The following is a 22686-nucleotide window of genomic DNA, read 5'->3' as shown; positions in this document are numbered from 1 at the left end:
TACTTCTTATAAGGTTCCTCTCCCTCTTGTTCTTGAATCACATGTTTTGTTGGAATTGTTCTTGTTATAAAAAAAAATATCATTAGAATCATTCATATTCAACCCTACAATATTCTGATCAACTTCATATGTATGCTTATTCTTTGGGTTCGGGACTAGTCATGTAAGAATTTGAGGCTGATTCACCTATCCATTATTACTATTCTATGTAGGTCTAGTAAAAAAAGGTTGATTTTAATTCTAAGGGTGTATTGGACCCTAATTTGCCATTGTTGGTATTGTTCTTGATTAGAGTACCACTGAGGTTGACTAGGTTGCCATTGAGGTTGACCATGTTGCCATTGAAGTTAGTTCCATTGTGGCATAGACCTTTCTAAAGGTCCCCAAGATGATCCCAAATGTTCTTGCATAGGAGGAGGTTTCATGAGCATAGGAGGAGGAATCCATTGGTATACCTAAATATTGGGATGCCAATTAGGATTATTCTTAGGTGCATACTACCACTGATAAGAATTAAAGATTGTATTTTTCTGCCATTTTCCTATAGAGTTAAGCTATTCCTTTATAATGGGAGTCTTTTTCAGATGGTTTTTAATCTTAGGTAGAAGATTACATGCACTAGTGGCATCTTTCTTCTCACAACTTTCACAAAGGTCTACCTAATTTAGAGGACATTTCCTCAATGGATATTTTTCTCTACACTTAGGGAAATAAATTACTAATGGTTTAGTGTTCTTTCTATCAGATATGTGTTCAGATGGAGCAGTATATTGGTTTTAAGATTAGAAATTTCCTCCACAATCTTAGACACATCTAAAAAGGGTTTCCCTTTTCTTAGGTTCTTGTTGCCTGGTTTAGTGTGAGAATAATTTCTACAAACCTCAAAAATATCTTCAAACATCAACTTCATGTCATCTCATCCTATTAAGTTCAAGGCATCCTTGGATTTTTCCTCAATTCTCCTTAGAAAAATTATCTTTCAAATTTTTTAATCTATCCCTGTTCACATCTCTTGTAGACAAAAATATATTTTCCCACATAGACTTCAAGAGTTTCATCTTCCATTTTCTTCATCTTAAAAAGATATTCTTTCCTATCCTTAACTAACTCTACAGTAGTCTTGATACTTGTCCAAGAAAACTGCCTCTGCTTCATTCCATGTGGAAATAGATCATATGTTTAAGCTTATGAACCAATGCAAAAATGATTCTTTCAAGGTGGAGGGAAATAATTTAGCTTCTGATTATCAAGGGCATAGTCATAAGTTTGAAACAACACCTTAAAATTCGAATAAGAATTGATCTAGATATTCAAAATTCTTCTCTCTAAATGTAGGTAGGATGGAGAGAGAAATGTTCTTTTTTGGAGTCTCAATACCTTATATATTCAAAGTAATTGGATAGGAAAATGTCTTCTCACAGGGAGCATTTTCTCTAGCTCACTATTCTTAGTTAGTCATTTCTTTTGATTGCTCAAAAGTTGTTTCAACTGATGATGAGGCATAATTGAAAGATAGGGATGATTCATAATTTTTTTCAGGAGTAGGGACTATGATAAAGCTTTAGTGATTGTCACTTGCTCCTCTTATCAAATTTTCAAATTAATTTTCCTATTGACACCAAGGCTTGATTTTGAAATTTTTTCTCGATCTTCCCCCACAATGATGTCAAAAATGATGGGCAAGTTCATTGCATGTCACAATTCTTGCATTATTTGATTAACTTTATGTCAACTCGAGGGTGTCCAAAGCTATCTATGATATGAAGTTGGTATTTGGGGGGTTTTGTTGGTGAAAGCTTTTGATATTTTTTGGTCTGGAGCCATACCCAAAGTTATCTTGGTGGGGCTCTAAGTTACTCTTACTTATTAGCTCACTTATTCTTTCTTGTTATAACTTAATGAAATCATCTAAATTAATGATTCTAATATATCACCCTTGCCTAAATCTGAATTATTATCAATGTAGTGGAGTTCACTAATATACCACATAATTGCTTGGAAAATAAATTCTATTATAACCGTTGAAAGTAAATCTAACTATGCTTGTAAAAATTGAAATCTAATTACACTTGTATAAGAAAAGTGCTAAACTATCTTAGTAGAAATTAAGTAAAACTTTCATAAAGGAAATAGAACTCCACTCAATTGTATTAATTTGAATCTAAAACTTGGATTAACCATTACATTCATTACAAAAGTAACCATCTAATTTACCATTTCAACAAACTAAGTTGAAAGACTATTCAGTCCTAAATTATCCTATCACAATCATTCATCAAAACAAACTTGGAACAAATGATTACATCTACAACTGTAACGAGATATCAAAATGCAACTTAAAGAATCAAGCATGAAACTAAAGCAAATAGAAAAATTAAAATGAACGAAATAAACACATGAGTACACTTTCCTTTGGTTGAACTGACCCTTCTCTTCCTCTTGGAGGGATCCGTACACTCCTCACTTGATCAAAAGCTTCTAATTTGCATTAAAATTGGCACTAGGGGGAGAAATATGGAGTTTTAGAAATTGGAGGTATAATTACAAAATAGAGATTCAAACTAGAAAATGATTAACTAGACTATGATTGAGTAATTGGCCAAAATATATAGCAGCCTTATTTTGAAATAGGAATCATAAATTCTAACTAACCAATTGAGAGGAACTAAGTTCAAACTGATGGAATATAATCAAGTGCAAGGGAGACTTGGAGACATCTCGAGAAATTATAGGCACCAGGATAGAATGAAGTGGAACAAAAAATTCCTTTATACCCAAAAAAAAAGGAAACAACTACATGCCAACATCCACTTGAAAGATGTGTCCAATTTGACCACCAAGCATACCAAGAAACATTAAATAGGAAATCTTAATGATTTCAAAAGCCATTGAAGAACTGCTCATCATCAAATTGTAGGAAAGATCAAATGCAAATGATAACTTCAAAATAAAAGCATATTCTTGACTATATGAGATAAACATTTATAAAAGGGTAAAATTTCTTCATTATTTGATAATTATATCAATTAGTTTCAAAAGGATGTCAAATATCATTAGTTCTAATTACCAATATCAACAAAATATCAAAACAAAGTATAAGTCTTTTGGTAAGAACATGAGACTATACATTATAAATGAATCATCACTATTTTGAAAAGAAGTTCTAGATGTGATGCTACAAAAGTATACCAATATGACAATTCTAAATAAACTAATAATAGAAGAGGACACTAATAAGATATATGGTCACTTCCAATGCAACATTAGAGGACCTAATTGACTTCCTTTCAAAATCCCTAGCCATTGCATTAAATAAAAGAACAAAAAACGTTACAAAAGATGTAGAGAAGCTATAGGACTTGGTCATTGGAGAGATAGCCCAAGTACAATCACAATGTCACAGAAATAGATGATAGTATAAATACAAACAAAGGGGCTCTAGTCTAGAAAAATATTGGATAAATTTAAACGAGGAATGGAAAGAGAAAATCATTCTAGACTTTGTATTTAAGGATTAATATAAAAAGAATACACTACATTTGAATTATAATCTACATAATATAATGAAGTCATTTGCATTCTTGAAATTACTGTCTTTGATCTTTCGTTTAGAATCATAAAGTAAATCGAAAAGAAAAGTTGACCAAATAAAATATGGTCTTTTGTAAAAAATGATAAAAATAAAATTACATCAAATCATTTCCATTCTTAATATGTACAATTTGATGTCCTTTCGTACATTAATGCACATTTGACCCAAAATTTTAGTAATTTAGTATGCTCCATAATATATTGTATTCCGAACTTCAATTTATTATCATTTACGGTCAAATGTGCAGGAGAGGGAGGGAACGCATCCTTAGGAATACTCCGGCATTCATGCATCATATCAACATTCGTAATCCACCAACTACAAAAAGAAATATAAAATACAGAAGTTCAGTCGATCTGCTAATTGGGTTTCCGATCTTATCCTTTGCCAAATAGTTAAAGAGTTGAACGGTGGCCAACCTGAGGCGGCGCAAACCCACGTTGATTTGACAAAAAAAAAGTTTCGATTACAAGTCCAATTCTACAATCAATTCATCCCTTTATATTATTACTTTGATTTGTTAAAAGGATTAGATTAGAATACCAATTCTAAAATCAATTCATCCCTTTATATTATTGCGTTGATATGCTAAAAGGATTGGAATAGAATTCCATTTCTACAATCGATCCAATTCCATCCCTTTGTTTGGCTATAAAAAGCAGCATTTGGGATAGATATTCTCAGAGAAAGAGTAAATGTTAGAGATGATGAAGATGTCGTGGCTTCTTCTGTTATTCTTCTTTGTGCAACTGTGTTCAGCACAGACTGTGCAGAGACAGTATTTAGACCCTCACAATAGGGCCAGGTCTCAAGTGGGTGTAGGCCCTTTGGTGTGGGACAATACTGTGGCTGCCTATGCGCAGAACTATGCTAATCAACGCAAGGTAGACTGTGCTTTAAGGCATTCTGGGGGTCCCTATGGTGAAAATATTTTCTGGGGTAAAGGAAGGGAATTCACTCCTGCAGATGCCGTGAATGCATGGATTGACGAGAAGCAATATTATGATTATAATTCCAATTCATGTGCTCCAGGGAAACAGTGTGGACATTATACTCAAGTGGTGTGGAGAAATACGAAGAAGGTTGGGTGTGCTCGTGTTAAATGTAATGATGGTGCCATTTTCATTACCTGCAATTATGACCCACCTGGGAATTTTAATGGCGAGACGCCATACTTGACATCTCCCTTCACTTCCGTTTCCTCTTTCTAAGTATCTGGCTCTCAATAAGACGTATTGGCCTCTTATATGGGTGGGTCAATGAGTGAAGGTTATCGTTGTCAAGGTTTGTAATTTGCTTGAAATAATGGCGTACGATGTGGTTTTGCTTTATTTAACTAAATATGTTTGTGAAACTATCAACTATTTGGTCCTCAATCTTGAATACTGTTCGTTCAACCTGACACTCATGTACCATTGGATGATGTGTTTGATGCAATTTTAATGCACCTATCCTTTGTTTTGACATGAAACATTTGAGTCTTACAAAGTTCAACCTCATTTTGAGGTCATTAGTGTGTTTTATTTCTAGATTCAATTGTATGAGATTTGTTTGCATCTCATATAGTTGAATCTAAAAATAACAATCACTAATCAATATGTACTCTGAAAATTTGACGTCTTTAATAAGGATATGAAGAGTATAAAAATAATAGACCACAACCAAGTGATTTGGTTTGTTGTCTCATTTTCTATTACATTAGTGGACAATTTCTCACTATGCTAGGAAATGATGCATTTTTTATAATTTGCATAAGTTTTTGAATTTGAACCGAAATATGTTGCAAGTTCCAATTCTCTAAAACAAGAATAATAAATAAAAATATCAAGTCCCTTATACATACATTGACATTCTCTTCACTACCATATACTATGGAACCTATTGAGAAGTAAGAAATACTAAAAGCATATCTATCGTACAATGATATCTAATTGTGACTAGTCTGTTGGGGTTGTTCCTGTCTCTAGGGAGATTGCTGGTGCGGTCCCTTTGCTTGGTTCTCTGATTCTGGCCCTAGCCCTGTTGGTCCTACTGGAGCTACGTCGTATGCTGGTCACTCCATGGTTGTTGGGTTTCCAGTGCTACATTCATTGGAGTGGCGAGCTGAGGCTGCTAAAGTTGAAGATGATTGGATTAAGGTTAAAGGAAATCATTCTAAGCGATCCTCGCCTTCTTTTGACATGACCCTTCGATCCCACAAGAAGGGTTCCATAGGGAAATCCTAAGTTAGGGGGGTTGTCTTTACCCCTGTGGGCAACAAGAACTTTCTTTGATTTTTTCTCTTTGTTGCTCTTTGTTTGTTATTGTCTGTCTAAAGTTGGTTCATGGTTTGATTTTTCTTTTCAGGCAGCTTTTCTCCTTGGGGTCTCTACCCTTTCTTTGTTTTGTTCCATCTTGTCTTGGTTCTGTTCCGTTTTGTGAACCTGATTGAATATCTCATGTTGTGGGTTGCAAGAGCCCCTTTTAAAACCTATTTTGTACAGAGTTTCGGGTCCCTTAAAAACCTATTTTTACTTAATCAAAAAACAGATCAAGGAATTGATTGATTAAATTAAATTTATTGAATAGCTTCTTACAAAACATACTTTTGACTATGTCAAATATTTATAGGATTCATTCAAATAATATACAAAATTAGAAGTACACTACTAGAACTACAAATATATGTTATGATTGATTTTGCAATTGAAAAATTGATTATATTTATTAGGGTCTTATTTTCAATATATTTTATTTATTCACGTTATGATCATGTATATAAATTTTTTCATGTATTTTAAAAAATTGAAGACTATAAAATAATTTTGAGATGAATAGAATAATTCAAGAATATATCCAATAGATATTTTGAATAGATATATTATAAGTATTTTTACCAGTTTATAATTATCATTATTATATAACTTAGTATTTTAAAGTTTCATGATTATTTATTTTGTAATCCTTATCATTTCTCCTCTTTTATGTCATGATATATGATGACTAAAATTTTACTATTAAGAAAAACCCAAAATAATTTTGATACCAATCCGGTTTATGTGGAACCTCTGAGTAAAATACCTGCTCACATTGGCTTGGAAAAACATAGGGCTCATCCCCAACTGGTTCAAATGACCTTGTATTAACCATTGTAAAACCATTATCATGTTCAATAATAGTTCTATCAGGATCATTTTTATTCAGTCGTAGCCTGTACCATTTGACGACAAATAAAACTAATTTGAAGGAATTAAAGTCACACTCAAGTATATCATCCAAAACGCCATAGTATCAATTTTGAGACTCTTAAGGATGTATGTCATGTCTCGATGAAATATTTGTCACCTCAAAGACTGCAATTATCCCAGAATCACAAGTTTTCTTCGTGTAATCCAATTGTTTGATGCAAAATTTATGACCATTGTAGCACATAGCATTGTGGTGTTTGACCTGCAATATGTCAAACAAGTAAAAATTATTGCATCATAAGTTGATAAACATATGGGCGATTAGTAAATTTATACATACCTGTTTATCTCTTAAACCATATGCTAAATAAATTCCCCTTTGCGTAACATTGGAATCTTCATTATGATGAGCTTCTTTAACCAATGAAGCCACACCTTCCCATGTTAATGTGCAACTAGAATGTTGACAACGTTCAATCTATACCATCATCCAATCAAGATTTTTTGCAATATACAAATGTAGTGCATCTCACTCTCGACCAACTATACAAAAAATAAATAGACATCTTACAATTGATTTATTTTGGCTCGATTAAGAATTAATTAACTACAATAACATCTTATAATTACCTCTCACTTTCCTCAATCTACCTTTCCAAATCAAGTACTCCCCTTCAAATTTTTTAATGGGGTTGGGATCCCAAATGCGATCCACGTGGATCTTTGCTGCAAACTTAGGAAGATATTCAAAAATGTACACCATAGTTTGGTATACCATATATCCCTCCACCATAGAACCCTCAGAATATGCTCTTTGTCAAACCAAAGCCTTCAAAAATTTCAAGTGCCTCTCAACCATCCACATTGACCTAGTGTGTATAGGTCCACACAATTCAATCTCCTCCACTTGGTGTATGAGGTAGTGTTCTTGTGCATTGAAAAAAGCTGAAGGTAGACACTTTTGCATATTACACGTTAGATGAGGAATTTTTCTCTTCGAATATTTTATATCTTCTTTATGGATTTCTTTACATGAGAACCACCTACAAGATATTCAAGACGCAAAAATATATATTACATAACAATAAAATCAAATTGCAAATATAATATCTATACAATGAATTGAACAAATATCACTACTTACCTCATGTATTTTCCAAGATAATATATGACTTGCTTGACATTATTGTCATAGTGTTCTGGGAGAGATAGAGGTACAATGTACTGCAACAATTTTAAAATTATCTTTTCATATTTTTTTCTAACATAATACAATGAAAAGTACAGGCGTAGTATACAAATATACAATAAATAAACACGAACATGAATTACCTTAATGAAGGTATGTCAATCATGCATTTTCATCCCTGGCCCAAATTCACTTTTCTTGGATATGAGATTGTTTATGTTCGTAGCAAATCCTATGGGAAATCAAATTTTTTTCGTATGACTTCTTTTATAGAATTGCCTTGCTGGTCCGTTAATAACCAAGGAAGGTCACTTATATTAATCTGGTCTCCATGGCTATTTGATTGAATAACATTTTTCATTGCATGATTGGATTCCTGAATGCCAATACAATTTTTGACAATTTTTTCTTTGTCATGCCTTCCATCTAATATTTTCCATAATGTCTCTGTTATATTCTTTTCAATATGCATAGTATCAAACAAATTCACAGTTTATAACTTCTCGTAGTAGGGAAACCTACTAAATTGTCAAGGATAAATTTTTAGTCCCTTAGGAAGGTGGTCATTAATGCCTTGACGACCTTCATGATCATCAATCACATCACCAGTAAACAAAACATGATAGAAAATATGTTTTTATGACATAAACCATTAGATGGAATGGCATTACGTTGATGATTAATTCTATTATATTCCAACATCCACATGTGAGGTGTCATTCTTTGTGGCTTTGATGTATTCTCTTCTTTCCCATTTAAAATATGTTTTTCATTATTTCGATACTTATGATTTTTGTGGATAAAGTGCCTATACTCATCAAACACCTGCTTTCCTAAACTTTTTGAATGACGAGATTTCATCTTTGGACCACAAAATGGACATGCAAATTTTCCCTTTGTTTGAAGACCTACAAGATAATGTATAATTTGATTAAATATGTTAATTTTTTTAATTATAATTATCATGCGAAACTTGAACACTATAACATACCACAAAAATGTGTTAGCCCTCGGGCATCATGTATTGTCCATACAAGCATTACATGGAATTTTAATTGTCTTTGTCCTATTGGTCTAGAGATGTCATACATAGTGACACCATTCCATAACTCTAGCAACTCGTTGATAAGAGGCTCAATATATATATTCATATCTTTAACTTGGTACTTAACTAATCAAATGAACAAAAACATTACATAATTATTATGACCATTTTACTGCAATATTTATAATTAAATGTAGACAACTATTAAATGATAAAATACTTGGAACAATCATTGCCAACATTATGTGCTCCCTCTTTATTGACATCCATAGAGGAATCTTATTGTTGATAATAAAAACAAGCCACATTGAGTAAACAGATCTCAACTCTCCAAATGGATTGACACCGTTTGCTGCCAATAAAAGCCTGAGATTACAAGGTTCTTTTTTAAAGTGTGGCCGCTTTTCCTCTATGTCCATAAATGCTGAACCATCCATAGGCATTTAAATAATTTCATCTTGACTTCTATTGTGTGCATGGTAATCCATAAATTGTGCCAAGCTAGTGCACTTGAATAATCGTTGCATACATGGAACAATGAGAATATAACGAAGAACCTTGCAAGGTACCTTTTTTGTTATTTGATCTGTTCGATATCTACTGATATGACACTTAGGGCATTCAGTGGGAAATTAATGTTGTTTGTGATATATAATATGATCATTGGGACAAGAATCTATTGCTTGATACTCCATTCCAATATCTTTCATAATGACAGATAATTCTCGGTATGAGCAAGGTAGAATATTTGATGGTGGTAACAAAAACTCACCTATCAATCTAAAACAAAAAATATAATTTGTTAATATAAAGAATATTAATGGTTTATGATTCACCATTTATTAACTATAATGACATAATGACATACCTTAACATGCATGAGATTTTTATGTTGGTTAAACCACTCATAACCTTCAAGTTCACCAACAACTGTACAACAGAGAGAAGAGTTGTTTGGGAGGCTTCGTAAAGGGCCTCAGATGCCTTCTCAAGTAGAGGTAAATCATGAACGACATCAAGGTCATCTTCATAATCATGATCAACTATGCCAGTACTAAATGTGCCATGGATCAATGTATTTGTACCATCATCTTCAATTATGTTTTGTGGCTCATGATCGTCATTTTCCATGGGATCATTATCTTCAACTTCGATATTCATACCTCCATGTTCTTCCTCTTTGAAAACCATATTCTTCGGGTTGTGTTGATCCATATCATGTGCTCTGGGGTTCTCTACCTATATAAAAATGATCAAAATAAATAAACCATGATCATGATCTCATCATCAAGTGATTTCTTATGTATATAAATTGTTAAAACGTTATAATGAAAAACTTACCAATGTATGATAACCATGTCCCTCTTCAATGTGACCATGCAGCCTACAATGTTTCTTAGTTGTTTTGATTAGAAGTCTTCTAGTCTTTAACCCATTACAAATTTTGCAGGGACAATAACATTTTCTATCACCTTTTCTTTTCAAGTTAGACCACAATCTAGCAATTGTCTCCTTATTTTGTTGTTCAATGATATTGTTTGACATGGTCTTTCTTCATTTGCAAAAAAATCAGGCTACAAAACTAGTTATATAGAAGTAATACCAAATTAAATTACTTGAACATAGAAATAATGCAAATTGAAGAAAAACCATTTAACTTTTCTTTTTCATCTCAAAACATATCTAATGGCTTTGTGGTGATTTAGAGCATGTGATATGCTAATGGATTTGTGGTATGCAATCCTTGTATCATATCTTAAGTTGACTAATGTCTAATTGGGGTAATCCATGAGTGTCTAATGTGAATTCATTATCAATGTTGTGAAGTCATTGAGAGTATGGTGATAGTCATCCTTATAGGATCCTCTCAATACTATCCAAATCAGTGACAAGTAAGACAAAATTCTCAGTCACACCTTGGGTGCAAGTGAATGATATTACATATACTTTTGGGATGAACACAATTGACACTCATAGAGCCAAGTTAGTCTAAAAGGACAATAACTATCCACTCTCATGCTCATGCATACTTACATGACTAATAATGCCTTTGTGTATCCTAAACATTGGAGAGACCTTATTTGACTTGCCTAATCAATGTGGTTGTCATCCTAATATGAAATAATGAGTTCTAACCTTGCCTCTGCATCAAACTTCTCACATCATGTTTCTTCAACAAAACACACTATTCCCAACCTTCCTCAATACCCTCAATGGAGGGGCATGTATAATGGTTTCAACATACGAAGTCAATGATCATACACTTCATTCTTCTAGACACCCTTGGATACATTACTTGGCTTCTAGGCTTGGGAAAACTAATATGAATTAAGCTAACACCATGAGGATAGGGTCAAGTATCATGGAAACTGATCATAATACGTGAAGACAGGGTTCACACCTTGAAGTGTTGGCTCTCAACAATGCCACACTCCCAAAATTGTCAATCTCAAGACTTCTCCTATTGGGTCAACACTCATTGATGGTCACACGGCCAAATCAATGTCTCTAGGCTTCAAAATACTCTAGGCTTGGAGGACCCTACACAAGGTCTATGAACACTCACTTGGTATTATGAAAGAAAGAGACTTCCTCTAGAACTTTGTTTGCAACACACACATAATTGGTAATCATTGTTATGATGGATGGTCTATTAGGACAATAAATAAAACGCTTACTCTTTTTCCACCCTTTGAAACTACAACAAGGTATTTGACTTGGTAGGGTCCACACACATCACATCGGATGTTGATGAATGTGGATTGAGCATGGGAGCTTCATTTTAGCTAGAGGTAGGCCATACCTTAGTGGAAGGACAAACCAGAGACCTCTGTTTTTTCATGGGCTTTGGCAAATTGGTATCAGGCTGGTTAGATAAAGTACGTATGACCAGCTACTTGACAAGTTCTTAGAATAGTAAAGATATGTTGTTCGGATGAAGCTTGATTGGAAGTCAGGCCTATTTTGGTCTCTAGACTTCTCTAGAAAGTCTGAAACTTTATATAAGGAATCGTTCAGATTACAGTCTTAAGCCTGGAAGTATCGATCTCAACCGATGGTGCATCATTTTGGTCTCAGTTTCCTGTGTAGAGAGGAATCGATCCATGCCCAATGTAACCGGCTATTTCAAGAAAATGATTTGGTCTGGAATGTTCTATGGCGGGTGTCTAATGGTATACTAGGTGGTAATCGACACTGGTGTGATGAATTTGTTTACGAGGCTATCATTTGCCCTATGGTTGACATATTCGATTCAAAGGAAGTGAGCATATAGAGGATTGACAACTTTGTTCTCTCATCTGATGGAAAAGCCCTAACAAATGCCATTCTAGAGTTGGAATTTGATTGTTGGGTAAGAACCCTTGGCATAGATCTATTTTAATCACACCAACTGCATCTCCTTTGAATCGGAGGAGTCAGACAGTGAAGACGAGGAAATTGCCCAAGAAAGGGTAACACGGGAGAGGAGGAAGAACTTCATCCAAGAGGCATGGGAGGTGTTTAGGGTAGGGGTTAGGAATGGGATTCTGGATCCCTTCCGCAGACTACTCAACTCCAATGATAACTAGCTCTTGGCATCAGCTACTATCAAAATAATGGAGATTGGAGAGAACATGGCTGTCATACTCCAACACATTGGGAATTAGTTTTGCTCTTTATCTACAATTTATTGTTTTGCATATGTCACTTGAAACTACACTTCTATGACCCCATTACAAACAATAGGAATAACTTTGTAAAATTAGTAGTAGCAGTAGCCCTATTTTAGGTACTTACCCACTATGTTATAAAACATCTTGTTATAGTAAATAGAAAAAGTCTCAGGTGACACTATGTTAGAAATGGCTCACCTTTGTAGGTACATGGAGAACCTTTGATGGTAATTTTGCAACACACCTTGAGTTTACATGAGATGTAGAAGCTTGTGATAAGTATGGATGATTCTCTCCTTCCAATATGCAGACCTAAACAATAGCATAAAAAATCTATCGTATTTTAGGGCCTTTCTTACCTTTTGGGTTGAGTTTATCTTCAACCAATATTTTGGCATTTAAAGATGTCATTTTCATCTAGATGTACTAATGACGAATGCTAGACATTACAATTTGTAAAGAACTAATCCTTTTTAGAGTTCTTGATGCCAATTTTTGAACATAATGTGTGTTAAGTATTGATGTAGTCAAATACAAACTTTCTCTCATAGTTGCCACACAATTTACTTTTCTTTGTATCTTTTGGAAAAATCTTCTTTGATGACCTTCATGAAACCACCCAAACTGAAATTCACCTTCATCACTAAATCAAGTGGATTTCCTTAAACTCCTCCTTGGCTAGCAAGCTAGCAATCCAACATTGTTGAACTGGAATTCGAATTTAAGTAGGGCAAACATAATTCTCTCTAATCTAAGAAATTACAAAGAAATACATCTCCAATTTAGAAATATAATCATCAACAACATCTACATCAATTTTCCCATCAAACTTAGGGATGTCACAACTTACCTAGGCTCTAAAGGGAGTCCAATTGCCAAATGACCTTTCTAATGGGGCCTACTACTTATTTTGGTTACTTCGCAGAATCAACACAAATCGGTTCATCATCGGAGCATCAACACAAATCAGTTCATCATCCTTGATCTTTGTTTTCCTCAAGCCACCTAGATCAACAACTTGAAGGAATTCAAGGAGTTAGTAGCTAGTTCTTCAATATCATTGAATCTTGTCTTTAATTTAAATATCCAATATTTGACTGCATTTGATGGTACATTAATATAACCCAGGTATTTTTTGAGGTTCTAGTTAAATATTTAAGTCCTAACCTTAAATAGCCAAAATATTTTCATAAGATTTTGTGGTTATGTTTTCCAGTTTATCAGTCAAAGATGCTTTGGTGGTTATATTTTCTATTTGGGGGGCTAGTTTATAGACTTCTGAACAAACGAAGAAATACCAAAGGCTACTAGAGAGGGAGTAGATATTGCACAATTTACTTGGTCTTGCACAAAATTTAGACATGTGGGCTACCCTAGAAGATGTCTCTTATTTTGCATAGTTGGATCATACCTCTCTGATGAAGGATGCATTGTTCTTGTGAGAAGACTCAAACCATTGCAAGCGAAATAAAATTAACATAAAAGATGCTTCAGAGGTTTCAAACCGATTTCCATCACCTATACTGATGAATGATCACAAATAGAATAGAGAAAATTTGTCTTGTCACACATTTTATTTTCCTTCGTTAATCCAACTAATGTTAACAATGAAGGGAGTAGGAAGCTTCCCATCTAGAGTCATTTGGGTGATGAATGTAGCAGTCAAAAGGTATCAAATGTGTTAAAAGGTTATTGTAGTAGTAAAATATCATTTAACAAGTGGATGATCAAAATATTACAAATGCTCTTATTAGATATATATATAAATTGTGGAAGCTTAGACATGGCATGAGATGGTAGTTGTTTCGCAAAATGTCTCAGCAAGTAGGAAATCTCTCTAAGCACGAAGAGAATACTATTATGAGATTTTGTAGTTTAAGTATTTGAATTTCAATATCATCTATAGACAAAGTTATAATTTGGAATTAATGTAAATGTTTACTATATATCCATGTGGCTATTGTGGAGCTAAAGTGATGCATTTAAATTTGTAGTTTAGAAAAGAAAGAAGGATGAACGAGCCTAACAATAGTCATGACTATGATTTTGTCCAATGAATAATGGTGAATAGAAGATCGTATTTTAGTGTCCATTGAATAATGGTGAATTGTGGAGCTACTCAAGGAATGACTTAATCTCCAAAAATATTCATTGGCATCATAGTGATATTCCTATAACGACATGGTAGATTTGGATTAATGAACCTGTCACATCTCTATTGCTAATCTAGTTTTGGCAATAGGCACATGCTAGTAAAATTTATAAGAAGTGGTACTATTTATTTTAAAGTTCATTTTAATATTTAAACTCATTAATAAGTTAAAATGTTTTTATTTACGAGAAGGTGGGAAGCTAAAAGCTTTAATTTTGTAATTTATTTTCAAGAAGTACTTACCAGAAGTTGAAATAGCTCATTGCTAATTTCTTAATAGGTAATAAGATAATGGTGGAGGGGTCTAGATTTATAATCCTTCCTACGCTTTCACATATGAGTTATAACCAATTAGAAGGAGGGCATTTTAATACAGCTTTGGAGGGAAATATAGAAGTATGTTTTCTTTACCTTTAAATTTGCTGATTTTGTCAAGGAAATGAAGGAGATTTTAGGAATCTTTGTGTTCATTTGTATTTACTTTCGATTGTCATTTTCCTTTCTTATTTGCAATCCTTTCTTGATGTTTTCACCTGTTATATCAGATTGTGTGTGTTCTTTAAATGATTTATGAGTCTTAAATTATTCATATCATCTAAAATGAATTGTTTCTTATGATCTTTCTGTCATTTATCTCTATTTTCCTTTGATTCTAAATTCACCATTGCATCTGTGTCATGGCTATGTATAGGTGTTAGTTTTGCCTTTTCTACTTTCTAGTTAAAAGCATACCCCTAAAAAAGTTAAATTACATCAAACAAGGGAATTGTACCTCTAAAATTTAGAGGAAAGTCACTTATTTAACAGTGTTTTTTCCAACTATTAGTGATATTTGTCTTTATTGGATGGGTAATTCAAGTCATTTAAATTATTATTTTAAAAAGACAAATTTGTTTACTAATAATAGGGAATGGTTTAATGAATGTAAACAAAGCAAGAATACTCAATCTTTCACTAGTTATTGTTATACATGCAACATGTTTGGTTATAAGGCACCTAACTACATATCCAATACAAGAAGTGGAAATGATCCACAAGACATTACCAAGTCTTTTCTAATAAGTGAAAATTTTAGAAAAATATTAATAAGTTTTGTAGAGGAAATAATACTAAGTCTTTTCTTTCATAGAAGAAGGTTGATCTAACTCAAATAAAGAAGATGGAAAAGATGTAGGTTCAAAACTTAGAAGAAAAGAAAGATGACGAAGTGAAGGATGGATCTGCACCTCAAGATGGTATATATGGCTCTTCTAGAAACTAAATTAAAAGGGGTATCAATTCAGGGGAAGTTATGTTTGTAGATTTTTAGAACCCTTGAGAAGCAAAGATGTTGAAATCTTCAACATATTGGTATAACATACTGTGGACATGGTGAATTGATAGTACTAAGTCAATTAGCTTAATTTCCAAAGCAAATGATCTTCTTGTAGAGGATTGCATTTAATGGTTAAATGTTTGAGCCCATGTAACAGCTTTGTGAAGTCATTTGTGCCTTCAAAATTCAAAACCACGATGGTTGTTGTCTACAAATGATAACTATTTATTTCTTGTAAAGTAGAAAATCATAATGGCAAATGCTACAAACTGCTTATAGAGGAACTCAAATAATCACCATTTATCAAAACATACTAAACTCCTATGAAAGTTGCCTTTAACACTTTGGGGAAGAAAAAAGTTGACCTACTTGAGTCACCAAATAATCCATCTCAATGCAAGATTGTATTGTCATTGCTACTTGATTTGTATCTAGAAAAGACCTTTCGGGAATCCTCGAGATCACTTTCTTTCAAAAGTGGATCCGCCAATCAATAGCACACACTACTCTTGACAATTCTAGTGATAACTCAAAAGGAGTGCAGGAACTATTAGAAATTTGGGTTTAATAGATTAGGGAAAAATATATATTTTGCAATCTTTAATCTATTTGTGACACTATTGATGAAACCAAATCAGAAGCCCTTGATTGCAAATAAAACCTTACTCGAGGAGTGCACGACTGTGGAGAGATCGCTTTGTGGGGGGGAGGGAGGCAATAAAAGCTTCAACTTTGGTAGACGACGCTCCTAGAAAATGCTTGGTTTTTTTTTTAATGATCCCACAAATTATATTTTTTTTTCTTTAAAGTGCCCGAGTTTGTCGGAATTCTGACGAACTCGGGCACTTTAAAGAAAAAAAATCAAATTTGATCACAATATGCCTTGTCCATCGGAAACCTTCGTCGGAATTTGAGGCCAAATGTATTAGTGTCGGAATTCTGACAAACACGGGGTAATTTTTGAAAAATAAATAAATTAATCCGACAAAACAAAAGAAATCCCATAGCTCATCAAAAAACCGCTCCAAATGTATTAGTGAGTAGGAATAAGGACCTCATCACCAAATACTAAAGTGCCATATCTAGTTTTGGCCATGTCAAGATAAATCACACCCTTAGATAGTGGAATCAGACTATGGATAGGATGGAAAATGTTGGCCCCTTCTGCAACAAGCTCAAAATATGGATGGCACAACACATGTTGCCAATTGATATTTGTGACATGATACGAGTAGAATATAGTCCCAATGATGCATAAAGATCTAAAGATCACCTTTTTTTATTTATCATCTTCACTATCTTGTATTTTAATCATTATTGATTTAGAGTTGGTTTATTATATTGGGTGAAAGCAACATTTTCTCCAAAACTTCCTTTTGCCAACATTTCCCTAGATTCAATTTTTGAAACCTTTTACCAAGCATTGTAACTAGTTTCACTAAGAAAGGCTTAACCATGGGTGGTGATCTCATTCAGAAAAAGTCAAACAAATGTGACAAACTCAAGCAGAATTAAGCTCTCTAGAAGAAGTTTGAGAGAGGTAATATGACACCTTATATTGAGGGTATGAAGAGTTTTAACCCTTCCCTCTTGAAATAGTTTGCCCATCCCTAGAATGAGGGCGAAGTTAAAGTTGGGGGTGTAGTTTTTACATTGCCCACGGAGCCTCTTTCTATCATGATTGGTCTTATTGTGGAATGTGTGACCTTCCCCAAAAAACCAAAGGGGAACTACAAAGCTGCTATTATGAGGTTCCTAAAGTTTGGAGAGAAGGTGGCTTGTCTACAAAGCAACTTTAATAGAGTAGATTTGTTTGGTGTCCAAAAGGAGGTCGCTCTAATTCTTATGAAGTAGATTATTCTAAATGAAATATTCAAACGTTTTCACTCCTATCTCTTCCAAATACTTATCCACCTTAGGTATGGAGTGGAAATGAACTTCCTTGACTAGATTTTTTCATCCATTTATCAGTCTATTGCTATTGCAAAAGCTAAAAATGTTACTCCCTTGCAACAAAGGCTTATTTTTTAGGTTGTATTGTTTCCATCTAGCATTGATCCACACTAATGGGCTTTCCATAAACCCCTCTTGACTTCTCAATAACCCCACCTAGTTGTTGAGCTCTCTAAAACCTAGACTACAAAGGTGCCCCTAGCATAATCCCTAAGAACAAAGGAACTCCTACCCACGTTAACCCTAATTGATCTGCTAAAAACAATAACTTTCTAGCCCCTCCCCACAAAGTTATTATCTAAAGAGCTACATGTAGAGGTTCTTTCTTTTGAGGGCCATGTGTCCTCTTGGTCTAGGGATTTTGAGTGGACACCAGATAACCCTAAGTCAAATTTGATTGCTCCTACTACACCTTCTTTGGTCTTCCCTAGCTCCTCCCCTATTAATTCCCTATGGAAATGAGATTTACCTTTTCTCATTAAGAAGGTGAATGAGTTATGTGATTGGTACAATAGATAGGAGCCATTATACATTAGCTCCTCGTCCAACTCAATGTTGCAAATAAATAAATCAATAGGTTGGAGGCACTTGCCGGGGCAGATACCAAAGCCTCTTGTTGGAAGATGGAGTGGGTGGTGACTAATGATCTAGCAGATATAATTGAGAAGTGGGAAGACATGTAAGAGGAAATTGAGTAGCTTAGTGTGAAGGTGGAGTAGAAGGATGGTAGGAGAGAGACAACTAGAGACATAGAGGAGCTTTAGGGTAACTAGAAAACCTTAAAAGGAAGATGGATGAGATGATGGCACTTAGCACTAAAATGGAAAGAAAAACCTCTGCCTTTCTTTTGTCCATTCAAGAAGAAATTGGCAAAAGGCATTTGAAGAAAAGGCGCCACATGGAATTGTCTTCTACCATTGTGATGGAGCCGACTGATTGAAGGGTGAAGGCTACTCCAGAGTCCCTTGTGTTTCTTTGAGAAAAGGTTCAAATAAAAGGTTGTCCTTCTTTGAGAAGGTAAAGATGTTGAGCCAAAAATGGCAAAGCGAAAAACCCCCACTAGGTAGACCATTGATTTGTGTCTTTGGTGTGTGGTGTGGTTTCACTTTTTTGGTGTTTGTCGTTCGATTTCTAGCCTAGTTTTTTATTCTGTTAGCATTTGGTAGTCAACTAGATTCTGGTTCCTTTTTATAGAACTGGTTCTCTAGTTGGGTGCTCTCACTCATTGTGAGACCCCTAGTCTTTTCACTTTGGTAGTTATGTTGAGCCTCTTCTATTTTTTATCTAACAAGAATGTGTTGTTGTATTAGGTCAATCTCATCTAAATTGAGATTGACTTTAGATTAAATAAGGGTTTTAAATTCAATGTTTAAAACTCTCAAATTTTTCTCTGAGTTGTTACAAATGACTTATGACATTGTTGCTCAACTCATTGCTCTTTTGGTATTTGAAGACATTGAACTTGCGACAAATTCATATGAAAAATAAAAAGAGAAAATTGTTCTAGGATTTATATTTAAAGATTAATATAAAAAGATAACAACTACATTAAAATTATAATCTACATAAAGACTATGTAAGTCATTTGCATTCTTGAAACTATTATCTTTGATCTTTCACTTAGAATGAGAAAGTAAATCCAAATGTGTTTATTGTAGAATTTGATGTCCTTCAATACATTAATGCACATTTGACCCGAAATTGTAGCAATTTATTATGCTCCATAATATATTGTATTCCGAACTTTATTTAATTATCATTTACAGCCAAATGTGCATGCGAGGTAGGGAAGGCATCCTTAGGAATACTCCGCCATTCATGCATCATATCCACTTGCGTAATTCACCAACTACAAAAAAGAATATAAAAAAACAGAAGTTCAGACGATCTGTTAATTGGGTTTCCGATCTTATCCTTTGTCAAATAATTAAAAAGTTGAAGGGTTAACCAATCTGAGGAGGCGGAACCCCACGTTGATTTGACAAAAGTTTCGATTACAAGTCCAATTCTAAAAATCACTTCATCGCTTTATATTAATGCATTGATTGGTTAAAAGGATTAGATTAATTCCAATTCTATAATCACTTCATCCATTTAAATTATTGCGATGATTTTTTAAAAGGATTGGAATAGAATTTCATGTTTTCTATTTGTGGTCTCATCAGTTCATAGCTTTGGGTCAAAAGTGTTCACGTGGTACTAGAGAATGTGTCGTGTCAGCATCACCGGTGAGGTTAAAAAATTTACCAAGCATATTTTATGTTTTTAAAGAAAAATTAGGTGTTTCAAGGAGTACATTAAGATGAGAATGCGTATCTATCTATCTATCTATCTACACCTAATTAGTTAGGTAATGCTAATTCATTGTTTTCTTTGAATATCTTTGCCATAGATAATATTGGAACTGTTGAATACTTGTCATAACTCTCTATAACCCTTTATAAATGTCTTGGTTAGGTAGCGCTAATTCATTAATTTCTTTGAATATTTTTGCTACAACAATATTCATAACTCTCTAGTACTATTCATAAATATCTAGATTAGGTAATACTAAGGAGGAGGAATGTATTCTTAATGATTTTTATGAGACAGTTGATTAAATATTTCTTATATTCATTAATGCTCTTTTTAAATTAGATCTATTGATCATAATAGAGATAGATACAAATTTTGTCACAATATCTATTTTCTAATCCCATCACTATATATATATATATATATATATATATATATATATATATATATATATATATATATATATATATATATATATATATATATATATATATATATATATATATATATATATATATATATATATATATATATATATATATATATATATAATGACAAGTATTCATGATTCTAGTATTGTTTGTAGCAAAAATATTCAAAAAAAATTAATGAATTAGCATAGGTGTTTCAAGGAGTACATTAAGATGAGAATGTGTATCTATCTATGTATACATACTCACACATTATCATCTTAATGTACTCCTTGAAACACCTAATTAGTACACACGCGCACATTCTCATCTTAATGTATTCCTTGAAGCACCTAATTAGTTAGATAATGCTAATTCATTGATTTCTTTGAATATCTTTGCCACACAGAATATTGGAACTGTTGAATACTTGTCATAACTCACTATAACACTTTATAAATGTTTTGGTTAGGTAGGTGCTTATTCATTAATTTCTTTGAATATTTTTGCTATATAGAATAGTACAATCACGAATACTTGTCACAACTCTCTAGAATTCTTCATAAATATTTGTATTGGGTAAAACTAAAGAGGAGTAATGTATTCTTAATGATTTTTATGAGATACTTGATTAAATATTTCTTATTTTCTTAATGCTCTACTTAAAGTAGATTTTTAAACCTTTGTTTGGCTATATAAAGCGGCATTAGGTGTAGATATTCTGAGAGATAGAGTATAGGTTAGAAATGACGAAGATGTGGTAGCTTCTTCTCTTACTCTTCTTTGTGCAACTGTGTTCAACTTCAGGCGAGGATGTGCAGAGTGAGTATTTAGAGCCCCACAATACTGCCAGGTCTCAAGTGGGTGAGGGCTCTCTGGTGTGGAACACTACTCACGCTGCCTATGCGCAGAACTATGCTAATCAGACTGTGCTTTGAAGCATTCTGGGGGTCCCTATGGTGAAAATATCTTCTGGGGCAAAGGAAAGGTATTCACTCCTGCAGATGCAGTAAGTGCATGGGTTAAGGAGAAGCAATATTATGATTATGATTCCAATTCATGCGCTTCAGGGAAACAGTGTGGACATTATACTCAAGTGGTGTGGAATAATACGGAGAAGCTTGGGTGTGCTCGTGTTAAATGTGATAGTGGTGCCTATTTCATTACCTGCAATTATTACCCACCTGGGAATGTTAATGGGCAGAAGCCATACTTGACATCGCCTTTTACTTCCGTTTCCTCTTACTAGTATTTGCCTCTAAATAAGACGTATTGGCCTCTTATATGGGTGGGTCAATTAATGAAGTTTACCTTCTACTAAATAAGTCATTAGTAGACAATTTCTTAGTATGCTAGGAAATGATGGATTTCTGATAATGTGCATGAATCAAAATATGTTGCAAGTTCCAATTCTCTAAAATAAATATCAAGTCCCTTATACATACATCGACATTCTTTTCACTACCATATAATATGGAACCTTTTGAGAAGTAAAACATGTTCAAACCATATCTATCACAAAAGGATATCTAGTTAAATTCAAGGCTTACAGTAAGTAAGTTGCTCATGCAGGGTAGTGCCAACATCATCACCTTTCATATCATTGGTTATCATCAAGTCTAGATGAAGTGTAGTAAAAAAAGTCATGAACATAAATAATAATTCTTTCAACTTATAGTGAGCCTAAATACAAAAATCATCACTTAAAATCAAGGCTTGTGACTTTTAAATCATTCACTTTCTATCCCAAATTCCCATTCTTAAAGAAAGAACCATTTAAATGTGGGCAAAAAGCTTGGATGTTGGTGGCATAATGCACACAATGTCCAATATCATAATACTACCAAATCTAGACAAACAATTGAGTGAAATCTAGACAAACAGTTGAGTGATTGACAAGGAATTGACCAGATCA

The 22686-nt window shown here is 33.5% G+C and overlaps 1 protein-coding gene and 1 pseudogene across 1 annotated transcript; both read left to right on the top strand.

Annotated features, from left to right (window-relative positions):
- The first annotated feature begins 4303 nt into the window (after positions 1–4303).
- On the top strand, positions 4304–4803 carry LOC131055041 (pathogenesis-related protein 1A-like). Its single transcript, XM_057989648.2, has one exon. It carries the CDS (start codon positions 4306–4308, stop codon positions 4801–4803), a length of 498 nt encoding a protein of 165 aa, XP_057845631.2. The 5' UTR covers positions 4304–4305.
- Positions 4804–4897: 94 nt separating this feature from the next.
- LOC131055040 (pathogenesis-related protein 1C-like) lies at positions 4898–22232 on the top strand (annotated as a pseudogene).
- Positions 22233–22686: the final 454 nt, after the last annotated feature.

This window comes from Cryptomeria japonica, chromosome 5, assembly GCF_030272615.1.
Source record: "Cryptomeria japonica chromosome 5, Sugi_1.0, whole genome shotgun sequence".
NCBI lineage: Eukaryota > Viridiplantae > Streptophyta > Pinopsida > Cupressales > Cupressaceae > Cryptomeria > Cryptomeria japonica.
This window is presented reverse-complemented; position numbering and strand designations above follow the sequence as displayed.

Bases quoted from the DNA above. Each gene is read 5' to 3' on its own strand.
- LOC131055041 (XM_057989648.2), top strand. From the start codon at position 4,306: ATGTCGTGGCTTCTTCTGTTATTCTTCTTTGTGCAACTGTGTTCAGCA.